The sequence below is a fragment of the Mercenaria mercenaria genome, chromosome 4 (genome assembly GCF_021730395.1).
Source record: "Mercenaria mercenaria strain notata chromosome 4, MADL_Memer_1, whole genome shotgun sequence".
Taxonomy (NCBI): domain Eukaryota; kingdom Metazoa; phylum Mollusca; class Bivalvia; order Venerida; family Veneridae; genus Mercenaria; species Mercenaria mercenaria.
Genome location: NC_069364.1, coordinates 37,541,983 through 37,557,284, shown reverse-complemented (window position 1 = coordinate 37,557,284; position 15,302 = coordinate 37,541,983). Strand labels below are relative to the sequence as shown.

At 35.3% G+C, this 15,302-nt stretch overlaps 1 protein-coding gene across 1 annotated transcript in view; it reads right to left on the bottom strand.

Moving 5' to 3' along the window:
- The window catches only part of LOC123552812 (organic cation transporter protein-like), a 50,632-nt gene that overhangs the window by 16,615 nt on the left and 18,715 nt on the right, over positions 1-15,302 (bottom strand). Inside the window, exons 4-6 of the mRNA XM_053542134.1 lie at positions 5,526-5,613; positions 2,126-2,229; positions 1,406-1,560 (exon numbers count right to left, since the gene is read on the bottom strand). Of these exons, the coding sequence (XP_053398109.1) occupies positions 1,406-1,560; positions 2,126-2,229; positions 5,526-5,613 (347 nt within the window). The remainder of the gene's footprint in view (positions 1-1,405; positions 1,561-2,125; positions 2,230-5,525; positions 5,614-15,302) is intronic.

The following is a 15,302-nucleotide window of genomic DNA, read 5'->3' as shown; positions in this document are numbered from 1 at the left end:
ACATATGATATATCCAGGCAGAAACGATGCAGTCTTACATATGATATATCCAGGCAGATATGATGCAGTCTTACATATGATATATCCAGGAAGAAACGATGCAGTCTTACATATGATATATCCAGGCAGAAACGATGCAGTCTTACATATGATATATCCAGGCAGAAACGATGCAGTCGTACATATGATATATCCAGGCAGAAACGATGCAGACTTACATATGATATATCCAGGCATAAACGATGCAGTCTTACATATGATATATCCAGGCATAAATGATGCAGTCTTACATATGATATATCCAGGCAGAAACGATGCAGTCTTACATATGATATATCCAGGCAGAAATGGTGCAGTCTTACATATGATATATCCAGGCAGAAACGATGCAGTCTTACATATGATATATCCAGGCAGAAACGATGCAGTCTTACATATGATATATCCAGGCATAAACGATGCATAAATGATGCAGTCTTACATATGATATATCCAGGCATAAACGATGCAGTCTTACATATGATATATCCAGGCATAAACGATGCATAAATGATGCAGTCTTACATATGATATATCCAGGCATAAACGATGCAGTCTTACATATGATATATCCAGCCAGAAACGATGCAGTCTTACATATGATATATCCAGGCATAAACGATGCATAAACGATGCAGTCTTACATATGATATATCCAGGCATAAACGATGCAGTCTTACATATGATATATCCAGGCATAAACGATGCAGTCTTACATATGATATATCCAGGCATAAACGATGCATAAATGATGCAGTCTTACATATGATATATCCAGGCATAAACGATGCAGTCTTACATATGATATATCCAGGCATAAACGATGCAGTCTTACATATGATATATCCAGTCCAGGCATAAACGATGCAGTCTTACATATGATATATCCAGGCATAAACGATGCATAAATGATGCAATCTTACATATGATATATCCAGGCATAAACGATGCAGTCTTACATATGATATATCTAGGCAGAAACGATGCAGTCTTACATATGATATATCCAGGCATAAATGATGCAGTCTTACATATGATATATCCAGGCAGAAACGATGCAGTCTTACATATGATATATCCAGGCAGAAACGATGCAGTCTTACATATGATATATCCAGGCATAAACGATGCAGTCTTACATATGATATATCCAGGCAGAAACGATGCAGTCTTACATATGATATATCCAGGCATAAATGATGCAGTCTTACATATGATATATCCAGGCATAAATGATGCATAAATGATGCAGTCTTACATATGATATATCCAGGTAGAAACAATGCAGTCTTACATATGATATATCCAGGCATAAATGATGCAGTCTTACATATGATATATCCAGGCATAAATGATGCAGTCTTACATATGATATATCCAGGCATAAATGATGCAACTAATGCAGCTCCAATAATGAACTCGAGCAAACAGAACAGCCAGTACACAGTAACCCATGCCAGACCAATAGAAGCTGCTGTCATAACCAATATTGACATATACATCACAGGTTTACGTCCATGTCTGAAATAAACAAGAGCTGCTGTTCCACATGACACAATGACAATAACTGAAGATCAATTTACATCAGAAAACCAACTAAAAAAGCATTCTCTAGTCACTGATTAAGATTTATTTTATGACAGTGACCTGAACAGTTGGTCTAATGTGCCCAAAAGTTGTTTCACAGAAGTTCCATGTCTGTAAGTTCAAGCAATCACCTCTTACAGACTGGAAAGTACTCTCTAGATAAGTCAGGATAACATTTTCAACTTAATAATGGTCATCTATTGATATAGACTCAAGCATACCTACTTTATTGAATTAAACTATACATAGTGACCTTTGACCTAATGGTCATTAAATTAGTAGGTTCAGCTACTCGACAGAGACATCCATCTGCCTGCTGAAAGTCAGTTTTGAAGATCATCACAGGCAATCACCTTATTGAGTAATGATGTCAACTATTTAAGTCTGATATATCCAGTCAGAAACCATCTGGTATATGTCAAACTTCAGCATAAAAATATTGCATCTCAAATTGAATGTTTCTATTAAAGGTGTGTATAAGAGTGTATTATTGACGAACCTGTCTGCTAGCACCCCACTTGCCATAGAACCAAGTAGCATTCCTGCATAGAAGATCATTCCTGCATTTGCAACCCATATCTCCTTGTCACACACCAGATCTACCTAAAATATGCTGTAAAACATAATTTCTTCCTGATCTGCTGAACATCTTAGATGACAAATAGTCAGGATAAACTTCTAATCAAGGTTTCCATACAGCCTATTTTATAAAAGATGCATACTACAGTGGGCATTTCTTACAAGTCTGATAAAACATGATGAATACTACAGTTGGCATTTCTTACAAGTCTGATAAAACATGATGCATGCTAAAGCTGACATTTCTTACAAGTCTGATAAAACATGATGCATGCTGCAGTTGGCATTTCTTACAAGTCTGATAAAACATGATGCATGCTACAGTTGGCATTTCTTACAAGTCTGATAATAAAAAAATCATACTACAGTTGGTATTTCTTACAAGTCTGATATAAAATTATGCATGCTACAGTTTACATTTCTTGCAAGTCTGATAATAAAAGATTGATACTACAGTTTACATTTCTTGCACATCTGATAATAAAAGATTCATACTACAGTTTACATTTCTTGCAAGTCTGATAATAAAAGATTCATACTACAGTTTACATTTCTTGCAAGTCTGATAATAAAAGATTGATACTACAGTTTACATTTCTTGCACATCTGATAATAAAAGATTCATACTACAGTTTACATTTCTTGCAAGTCTGATAATAAAAGATTCATACTACAGTTTACATTTCTTGCACATCTGATAATAAAAGATTCATACTACAGTTTACATTTCTTGCAAGTCTGATAATAAAAGATTGATACTACAGTTTACATTTCTTGCACATCTGATAATAAAAGATTATATACAGTTTACATTTCTTGCAAGTCTGATAATAAAAGATTATACTACAGTTACATTTCTTGCAAGTCTGATAATAAAAGATTCATACTACAGTTTACATTTCTTGCACATCTGATAATAAAAGATTCATACTACAGTTTACATTTCTTGCAAGTCTGATAATAAAAGATTCATACTACAGTTTACATTTCTTGCAAGTCTGATAATAAAAGATTCATACTACAGTTTACATTTCTTGCACATCTGATAATAAAAGAATAAAAGATTCATACTACAGTTTACATTTCTTGCAAGTCTGATAATAAAAGATTTTTATTACAGTTGGCATTTCTTGCAAGTCTGGTAATAAAAGATATATATTACAGTTGGCATTTCTTGCAAGTCTGATAATATGAGATGCATACTACTGTGGCAACTGGAATTTTATATTGAATAAAATTCTTTGAAAAAATTTGGTAGAGGACCATCCAAGGAACATCTAGGCCAAATTTCATAAACTTCCACCAAATGGTTTAAGATATGTCGTTTAAAGAAAAGTGTGGATGGACAACCAATGGACAGATGATAGATGGACTTACCATGAGTGATCACAGTAGTTCACCTTTGCACTTTGTGCTAAGGTGTGCTAAAACTTATAAAAGCACTAAGGGCCATAACTCTTTTGTGTTCCTCAAGCAATTTCAATCAAACTTGCACTTGCCACATTTTATTGAAATGTTTCCAACAAAGCCTTAGATACATCTCTGGATGGACAGAAAAAAAACACTAAATAAGTACTATATAAATATATATACACATACAAAAAGTCAGTAAAAATTCTTGTGCAGGTATTAAATAACTAAAAGTTCTTCAAAAACATAGCTTTCTGTATGTGCTAAGGGATATCCCTGAGATGTATTTCACATAAATGTTTCTCTGCAATGTCTATTAATGATGTTTCCGACATCTTATAATAGTTCGTTAATGTATTATTTCAAATTCTAACATCAGTATGAGAAAGTATATGTTCAAACAATGTCAAAAGTTAAATTACAACCCCAGCATGACTTCTGGCTTTTAAATAAGCCTTTCTCAAGGGAATCAGAAAATCAAAACAATAATGGCTGTACAGTTCCATATATAAATGCTAACTAAACATACTGATCAATAAAATTCCATATCTGTTTCATTTATAAATGGTGATTACATGTATCTATAAATAGCAATCTTCTGATTTGTTATTGCCCCTTCTACCAGAAGAGCAGCAATTGACTATGGTATGTGTTTTTCAGAAAAAAAGGTGGTTATATATAAAATTACATCGTGATTCATTGGATACCCAATTTTACCCATTAGGAATATGTTTTTAAACAAGAAAATGTCTCATATGATATTAAAATAGTTGTCATAATATGTAGACTATGTATGATTACCTTTATGATAAATCAACATTTATTTATCATTTAACAAGAGCGCCTCCAAGCGGGGCAATATATGCCCGAAGGGTTACATCAGAGGATGGGAGCAAAATTTAAAAAAATTGACTGTTGAAGCCCAAAGGACAGGAACAACAAAAAAGAAGAAATTCCAAAAAAAAAAAAAATTCTAAGTCCACAAAAAAATTCTTACCAGTTAAAGTTATGTCAAAATACATCTAAAAATTCGATGTACCATCCATGTTGTACCACAGAAAAGTGGTCTTGGTTTTTCCCTACAGCCAATAATAAAAAAGTTTCAAAATAAGCTATTTATAGTAACAAAAAAGGGAAGTAATTCAAAAACAAAAATTATTGTAAGAGAACAAAAAAGGATCTGCAAAATAAAACAAGCACTGCAATGCAGAGCAATATACACAAAGCAAAGTCATATATGACCTTTGACCCCTAAGTGTGACCTTGACCTTGAAGTGAGTCAACCAAAACATGCGCTCTGCACGTCGCCTCAGTGTGGTGAACATTTGTGCAAAGTTTCTTTGAAATCATTCAAGCAGTTCAAAAGTTACAGAGCGGACACGAAACACACTCATATGACCTTTCACTCCTAAGTGTGACCTTGACCTTGAAGCTAGTCATCCGAAACAAGCGCTCTGCAAGTCGTCTTAGTGTGGTGAACATTTGTGCCAAGTTTCTTTGAAATCCTTCGAGCAGTTCAAGAGTTACAGAGCGGACACGAAACACACTCATATGACCTTTGACCCCTAAGTGTGACCTTGACCTTGAAATGACACCTCCAAAACATGTGCTCTGCACGTCATCTTGGTGTAGTGAACATTTGTGTCAAGTTTCTTTGAAATCCTTCAAGGGGTTCAAGAGTTACAGAGCGGACACGAAATTGCTAACGGAGAGACGTACACCGGGACCATATCATAATATGTCCCTTCGGGCGTATAAAAATATGATAAATCAAGATTTATTTATCAAGTTAAAATGAAATATAATGGAGCTCTTGGAGAATGTATAATTTGAAAGATAGTTTAACTAGTTGGTGCTAACTTAAAACATGCATTTGTTGAAAAGCTTTTGATATACTGCAGTAAATGTACCTGAGCTACAAATGTGTTTGTGAATACTGTTCTGTCATACACCCACTTGTTACACTTCACCATTGGCCTGCTGTCTGTTGTATTCAACCTGGTGTAAAGCAAAAAATACACATAGTATATATTACCTGCTGTGACCTGGAGTCCATGCATTAAGATGGAAATTATTGCAAATTATGTTCCTTTGAGAAATTCACCTCATTTATAGGTCACATGATTAGTGGTTACTGAATTCAGAAACTGAATCATTTATTTTGTGAATATGGAGGTTGACAATGCTCACTATAGATTGGTTATTGTTAAGTACTATAGATTGGTTATTGTTAAGATATTGAAATTGTGAACATCTACCTAATCAATATTGCTTAAACTTTATCAAGAATTTCAATATTTGAACTATCACATACAACTGTGAAAATGTCTTGACTTTTCACTATATTTTCATGCAAACATAATGTTATACAAAAATCTTGATGGATGTTACCAGTTACGTGATAAAATATATCAGTTGTAATTGATTACAGAAAGTCAGTTTCCATGCCTAATGATTTATTCTATTACTTTATTTTGTAGATATAAGTTAAATTTTTTTCTCAAAATGAAAAGAAACTAAAGCCATCATCAACATTTAATCTGTTATCATTCATGTACATAATATTATACTTCTTGTCGTCATGTTTAATTTATGACTCTGTTTTAATGCTGAACTTAAAATGTTAATTAGTTTTATGCCATTACTATCATGTTGTAAATACCATGTACATATTCCAAGAGGCTCACAGGGAAGACTGGGCTTACCCAACTGTGTCACCTCTATAAATAAAGTCGTTATTATTATTATTATTATTAAACGAAATATTAGCTGCGTGCTTCGTCTAATGCACTACCTTTTTTATAATGCAAAAAACGCGAGATAAATTTACAGGTTATTTTAATGACAATCTGATTCGTCAAGTAATCGAGACTGAGAAAATGCCGGAAATAATGACATGTCAAAGCGCGATCAAAAGATACACATATTCTCCGATCGTAAATAGATAAATTTTGCACAAGCATTGTTAAATAAATATACGCGTTCATAAATTTCAGTTGCGGTCGTGTAATTTCAATCGAAGAATTTTTGAGATACAAATGAACTAAAGCAGTTCTTTTGGTTCTTTTACGTGCCCAACGTACAGCATTGATACACGGGGATAATTTTAAAAAGCTCAACCCCAGAGCTTCAAAACAATGTGCTAATAATACCTGTAGGTGGTATTTTCGCTATACATTAGTATGTATGAAAGGAAGTTCAGTTATTTAAGTTTAACTAGAGATGCTTTTGAGAAAAGCGCATGTCTCCCACAGCTGCTCCTACGAAAAATGTCTAGTTTTCTAGATGGTTTAGACGAGTTGATCCAATTAGATGGTCTGGATGAGTGGATCCAATCAGTAATTCAAGGGCCATAAATCAAAAGTGCGTGGGCAGATTTGGCTAGTTATCGGACTTGGCTAAGGCCTTATGGCCAAACACATTTTGTTCAAGTTTGGTGAAGATCGGATGAGAAATGTTCGATTTAGAGAGCGGACAATTGCATAAAGGCGGATTTTTTTGGTAATTCAAGGGCCATAACTCCAAAACGCCTAGACTGATTTAGCTAGTTATCAAACCTGGCCAAGGTCTCATGGTCAAACACATTTTGTTCAAGTTTGGTGAAGATCGAATGAGAAATGTTGACTTAAGAGTACGGACAAGAGTAAAAAGGCCAATTTTCGATAATTCAAGGGCCGTAACTCCAAAATGCCTGGACCGATTTTGCTAGTTATCGAACTTGGCCGAGGTCTTATAGTTAAACACATTTTGTTCAAGTTTGGTGAAGATCGGATGAGAAATGTTTGAATTAGAGTGCGGACAAGAGTAAAAAGGCCGATTTTTGGTAATTCAAGTGTCATAACTCCAAGACGCCTTGACCGATTTGGCTAGTCATCGAACTTGGCCGAGGTCTTATGGTCAAACACATTTTGTTTAAGTTTGGTGAAAATCGGATGAGAAATGTTCGACTTAGAGTGTGGACAAGCTTTGTGACAGACACACACACACACAGACTAAAGTAAATCAATATGTCTCCCACACAACTGTGTGGTGGGAGACATAATTAGGGTCAATCCGCCCTTTCAGACACAATGAAGCATATAAATGCCGTAGTGTATTGACCAACGCACCTATGAAAGTAAAGAGAAATTTGGTTATATATATAATGAAACTTAAGCATTTTAAAAAGCTTTTCAAAAGTTATAAAATAATACAAAACAACACCGTTTTTGATACATGACCTAATTAAATTTTGAAATAAAAAGTTAAAAGAATAAAGAGATAAATATTCATGTTTTAAAAACATCTATTTAGTGAAAATGACCATTAAAGGGAGATAATTAAAAATGACAAACTATATAAAGGGATAATTTTATAGATTGAGCAATTACTTTTGTTTAGAAAATGTTCTTGAAAATGGTTGAGAAGATTAAAAACTATTTTTGATTCAATGTGATATTAGGATAAATATTCATGTTTTAAAAACATCTATTTAGTGAAAATGACCCTTAAAGGGAGATAATTAAAAATGGCAAACTATATAAAGGGATTATATATATTTTTTTTTCAACCCGCCCGCTTAGCTCAGTAGGTAGAGCGTCGGTTTACGGATCGCTGGGTTGCGAGTTCGATCGCGGGCGGGGCGTGTGTTCTCCGTGACTATTTGATAAACGACATTGTGTCTTAAATCATTAGTCCTCCACCTCTGATTCATGTGGGGAAGTTGGCAGTTACTTGCGGAGAACAAGTTTGTACTGGTACAGAATCCAGGAACACTGGTCAGGTTAACTGCCTGCCGTTACATAACTGAATTAAATACTGTTGAAAAACGGCATTAAACCCAAAACAAACAAACACATTTTTTTTTCGCTTTTACGGCGCACCAACACAGTATAGATTATATGGCAAACAGGACTACAAATTTTGGTTTCACATCTCATTTACATTGAAATAAAAAAATGAGGTATGGAATCAAAATTTGCAAACATGCTTGAAACACAGAGTTACAGCAAAGCCAAGTGTTAAGACCCTATTAGTCGCCTCTTACGATCATGCAAGGGTAAGGCAGTGGTTCCAATTCTTTTAATACACATATCGTCCCAGAACCACATGGGGCCTATGGATATACAAATGAAGTTAAAGCTGTAAGACTTAAAGTGTACAACACGAATATAATTTTTCTAGTATGATAAATATATAAATTTTTATTCAACTTAAATACTCACAAGTACAATTTTGAAGCAATTCATGGTAAGGGTAAACGTGAAACAAGAAGTTATCATTAGGCTCAACACATCTGACCGAAAGAGTTTTGCTATTGATCATTTAAATTCTAAATTTGACTGGAAACTTATTCTGTCACGCTCTTTGGAATAAAAGCAGCTAAATACGTCTCTCATTGGTATAATACACTGTTTTTTTCCTGCTATTTTTGAATTACCTTACATTTACAGTATTATGGTTTCTTTCTGTTTATATTATTCGAAAGCAGTTATTAGGAGCCTTTTTCTCTCATTTTGTTTTACAAATGCAATGACACTGCAACTTATGCCCATATTACCAAGTGATGAGATCGGTATGCATTTCGCTATTTACATTTGAAAGCAGTTTCATCATGTTTTTCATAGTATTTTAGATACTTTTTTGCATTTATCGGCGTCTAGATTATGATGCAAATGTATCTGATAACATATGATACTGTTATTTTGATACAGACAGTAGACATTTTTGACTGGTAACTTGATTCAGTATTATATCTTATAAATCTTTTGAAAATAATACTAAATTTTCTTTTATGACGTGTCTGAATCATGAAACGACAATGAAAGGATATCAAATTATGTTAACCTGACATCCATTTCTTGTAATAGTGGTAAAACTTGTGTTGGTATTAACAAGTATGGTATCATCTACATTTAAGCAAAATGAACATTTACAGTGAAATAAAGGTCTACAATAGAAATTATTAAATGAATTACAGTTGTGAAATATTTACTAAGCTGTAGGACTTTGAGTACCAAAATCTGCATTAAGCAAATATAAAACATTTATTTTGACCGTATCCCGGAGTTTCAGATATGCATATGCAACAGAAGTGTTTTATCACTCACTGCACTTGTTAATAAATTTCATTAAAAAGTGGAACGTCTTAACTGAACGACTGAAACGTCGAGGTCTGATAAATCTACAAAAATACAGTTTACTAATATATGCGCACACATTGGCACTATCCTCATACCTTGGCCTGATCTGTTTTATTGCTTCTTTCGATATTTGATAGAATTAAGCCCAGTTCCACTGGCGCCAGATCAGAAAGAAAATGCCTCTGTACGTATTATACCCTACCCCTAGGTATTCTATAAGAACCATGATCATGAACGGGAAAATATACCAACCCGTTTCAATCGTAAATTTCTCAACTTAAACGCGCAGTTCGGTGAATGGGTACCTAGTGTATTGAACAAGCGATAATTTATTTTCCATCGTGCACCAATCATCTTGTCTCAATATTCCATATTGCTGAGATTATCAACATATTTTATGCTTTCGTCAACATTACAGAAAAACCTTGCTTGACCTTCCCTAATGAACATCCGGTCTAGAGGTCACGGCAGTGTGCACATGTTTGGCGAAATGTAAACAAACAAAAACAGAATTAAAAAATAATTACAATTTTACTCTAAAACTGGAAATGATGAATGAAATTCATCTTGTATAATGATCTTTAATTTGAAATGGTACATTGGTCTGCATCTGTTCTGTTTATTTTATTCACTTTGCACATTTATGCTGCATTTTCACATTTTAGCGAACATGTGTAGTAAAATGACGACTGACATACATTTTCACAACAGCCAATCAGAATGGTTTTGTAATCTAGAACGGAACTTCACCAGGGAAGGTCAAGCAAGTTTTTTGTGTAACGTTGAAATAACTATAAACTACGCGTTGTTTTTCTAAGATAAGATGTATTGAAGAAATGTGACCGGAACACAATTAGACTAGCTCCTAGACTATGATATATCTTTTTACATTTTTATGATTAAATGTAGTGAACTGAGCCAGTCTATATCCTATGTCCAATATCATAGTCTGATAATTTCAACATCATACCCCTGTGAAAATCTCTAAAATAGACTGGCTTTTGTCTCATGAAATTGAATTCGTCAAAAACAGAGAAAAATGTAGAAATATATTTATTATCAGTCTAGTGGCTAGTCTAGTACACAATGGAAGATAAATTACAACTTGTTTTATATTCATAGTACACATTTACCGAACTGCGTGTTTTAAGTATGAAATGCAGGATTGAGTCGGGTTAGTAAATTTTCCCCTTCATGACCATGGTTCTTACAGAATACCTAGGGGTAGGGTATAACATTAGACTTACAAAGTCTGTTGAGATCAAATGATCTGTAATAATATTAGTTTCTTCATACTGACACTGATATTTTCTCAGAAAAAAACATTTTCTCTCTAGGCTCATCTCAACAGTCGTTAGAGACAGAGGCAAGAGATATTGTAAATTTTTTCAGAAAGTGGTATCAGAGAGGATTGATTTTATGGCCAGTGCTTTACATTTTATGACTCTAACGACTGATGCCAGTCTAGGTATAACATGTACAGAGGCTTTTTCTTTCTGATCTGGCGCCAGTGCCCAGTACTAGCTGAGAAAGGTCGAGATTGAGCTTTAGTGTAATTTTAGGTCTTAAGTTATATCAGTTTTTAACTAACGATTGGCAACTTTTACAACATCTTGGTTTTAACACTGTAATTACATGTACATGTGGGAGGTAGAGATAGTGTAGTATCTTACAATCTTGAACAATACATTGTATGTAATGTAGCAATGGTAAGTGTATAAGCATGTAATTAGGACTCCACACTGCTGACCCAAAGAGGTTTAAATTCTAAACTGGAAAATTGTTTCACTACTCTTCGTAGTATAAAAGTAGCTAAATGCATTTCCCATTTCTACAAGACCCTGTCTTCAGGCAATCTTTTGAATTTCACATCTTCCATTAAACCATTTCATTTACAGTATGAGGCTGACATCTGTTTCTATTATTCGAACGGAGTTATCAGGTGCTTTTTATTCCTATTTTATTTCACAAATTCAATGACACTGCAACTTATGCCCATATTTCCATGTAATGAGATCCAAACAACTAAAAAGGCATAAAAACTTACTTTGCGGCATTCACTACATTTTATACATTTAAAAATCATTTTTTCCACAGTATTGTATATATTGTTTCATTTAGCGTGTTTAGATTACGATGCAAGTGTAACTTAATGAGTAACTTTTTTGACTGCAAAACTTGATTTAGTATTATATTTGGTAAATCGTTTGAAGATTGTTAAAATTTCCTTTCTTTACCTGCGTGTCTGAATCGTGAAATGATATCTTAATATGTCAGCCTGACATAGCCTTCAGGCATAGCTGTACTTAGATTTTTAAATTTTAACTACAGTCAAACTTGCTTGAGAGCCCTCAATACAGAAGCAAACCTCTGTGGCGTACATGCTTCGTATTTGCAGTGTATATGCCGCGAACACAGTAGTACGCCAGAGGAGTACATTTTACATACACCGCATGCTGCGTACATGCCGCGTACTATTTCGACGAGTACACAGCATGTACGCAGGAGGTCACTAGTACACTTCAAGTACGCAGCACAGACTCTGAAAATTTAAGGAGTACACTGCATGTACGCAGGAGGGACTTGTACAAGAAAATAGTACACTGCATGTACACCGCAGATACTTTGAAATTTGTGCAGTACACTTCATATATGCGGGAAAGACTTGTACAATTTCTTTTGGCATTTATACTTAGTTTTTTTTTATAAGTTAAAGTCTGAAGTAAACTTCATATACGCGGGAGGGACTTGTTCATTTTCTTTTGGTGTTTATACTTTGAATTTTTTTAGGTAAAAGTCTGAAGTACACTTCATGCAGGAAGGATTTGTACATTTTTTGTTTTTTTTGGAAGCAAGAACTTGATTTCCGAGTAACTTTTATCTTAATAGCATAGAATAGTTCAGATTACCCGTATTCTGAACGTTGAAAATTTGACAAACTATTTGCAATGTTCATTTGTGAAGCTTACATCTTAGTGATTTCTGTACATGCTGCGTACTATTTCCCGCATACTAAATTCCTCCAGCGTACATCCTGTGTACTATGTAGTCCACAGCATGTACGCAGCAAGTAGTACGCGGCAGAGCTCATTTGCATGTCAAAAGTGTACTACAAACGTACTATCTGTGTATGTGCGGTGTATATCCTGCGTACTATTTAAAGCCCTTGATTTCAGTACACATCATGTACGCATCATATACGCTGTATGTACACAGCAAGAGTACGCAGCAGGCCTTTTTCTTCTGTAAGGGAGACCACAAAACTCAATGACTCAGATAATAATCCTACCTTGCATTCATCTATACATCTGTATGTCCACAGCTTAGTGAAAAGTCATTTCAATGTAATGTTAATTTTCATGGTAAATATTGAAGTTTTTCTTATTTTTATATATGATATATGATATGGTTCGAATAACATCAGGGGCGTAGCCAGGATTTTGAAAAATGTACGCAGTACGAGGCACAAAGTGTCGAGGGGGGAGAGTGTGGGAGGGGGTCCCCTCAGGTGGGGGTCCCCCAGGAAAATTTTGAAAAAAAGAACATGAAAAGACGCATTCTGGTGCATTTTAAGAAATGCATATAGCGAGATATAATGTTATCAAAAAAGGAAATAATTAAAGTACAATAGGAGAGATCGCCCTGACGTCACGCATCAACACATGTTTATCTGGCGGTAGGCAAAACAAAATGTTTTTACATCGTTTGTGTATGGGATCGGAATTTTCAATTTAATATATAAAAGTTATCAATAAATTGCTTGTTTTATATTCTTTCCACTGATCAAAAAAAAATATGGATATCGTTTGTGTTTTAAGAAAGTTTAAGTTGTTAGAAAAACATCACTTTTAACAAAAACAAGAGCTGTCTCCATAGGATGACATATGCCCCCGACGGCACTTTGAATGAGTAGTTATGGCCGATGTTAGAGTTTAGGACCTTTGACCTACGCAGCTGGGTCTTGCGCGCGACACGTCGTCTTACTGTGCCACACATTCATGCGTAGTTATTTTAAAATCCATGCATGAATGACAAAGATATGGACTGGACACGCCCATCAATGCACTATCATGAAAAATGACCTTTAACGTCTAAGTGTGACCTTGAGCTACGGACCTGGGTCTTGCGCGCGACACGTCGTCTTACTGTGGTACACATTCATGCCAAGTTATTTGAAAATCCATCCATGGTTGACAAAGATATGGACCGGACACGTCCATCAATGCACTATCCTTTAATGTCTAAGTGTGACCTGACCTTTGAGCTACGGACCTGGGTCTTGCGCGCGACACGTCGTCTTACTGTGGTACACATTCATGCCAAGTTATTTGAAAATCCATCCATCGATGACAAAGATATGGACCGGACACGCTCATCAATGCACTATCCTTTAATGTCTAAGTGTGACCTTGACCTTTGAGCTACGGACCTGGGTCTTGCGCGCGACACGTCGTCTTACTGTGGTACACATTCATGTCAAGTTATTTGAAAATCCATCCATCGATGACAAAGATATGGACCGGACACGCCCATCAATGCACTATCCTTTAATGTCTAAGTGTGACCTTGACCTTTGAGCTACGGACCTGGGTCTTGTGCGCGACACATCGTCTTACTGTGGTACACATTCATGCCAAGTTATTTGAAAATCCATCCATCGATGATAAAGATATGGACCGGACACGAAAATTGCAGACAGACTGACAGACCGACAGACTGACAGACGGACAGACCGTTCAAAAACTATATGCCTCCCTTCGGGGGCATAAAAAAACATGGACCCTCGGCGTCTGCCCACCGATCTTTGTCTTATCAGTTCTAAAAATAGAATATACAATGGATTTGTATACAAACACGATCTCTCCTATTGTAGGAAAAAATACGTTTCGACCTCTCCAATAGGTCTCATCAGGCAGTGATAAGTACATAATTTGATCTCATAGATGTCCCTGCGACGTTTTTTTTATTGTTTTTTTAGTGTTGTTTTTATTTATTTTTTTGTGTGTATTTTTATTAGTTTTGTATTTTTATTCAATTTTATACGGTTTTATGTAGACAGAAATAATTTTTCATTGCTTTCTCTGCATGCTTCTGATTTTGTTATTGCCTCAATTATCAAAAACCAGTGCGATTCGTCGATGCCCAGACACATCGAAATCACGTATAACCTGGTCGATATCGATCTGGTGATTGCGATGGATATGCATCAGAGCGAGTCCAGTCAGCCGTTCCTCGGTCATCGTATTTCTTAGATAAGTTTTAAGGCGGCGAAGGCTACTAAATGATCTTTCAGCAGAGGCCCCGGAAACTGGCATTGTCAGGAGGATCTTCAGCACAACATGTATGTTTGGGTATAGTTGATATGTTTCATCAACTGCCTCTGCCAAGCCTTGTATGGGCGAATCTGCTGCAACTCTCTTCCAGACGTCAAGTTCAGTATCTATTGCCTGGCAATCTATGAACAGAGAATACTCCTGCCTGATATCGGCCCACATTTCGGGCGAAAGTTGCCGAAGTTTTGTTGGCAATAGATACTGAGCGTTCAGTCTTGTAGTCGAGAGGCAC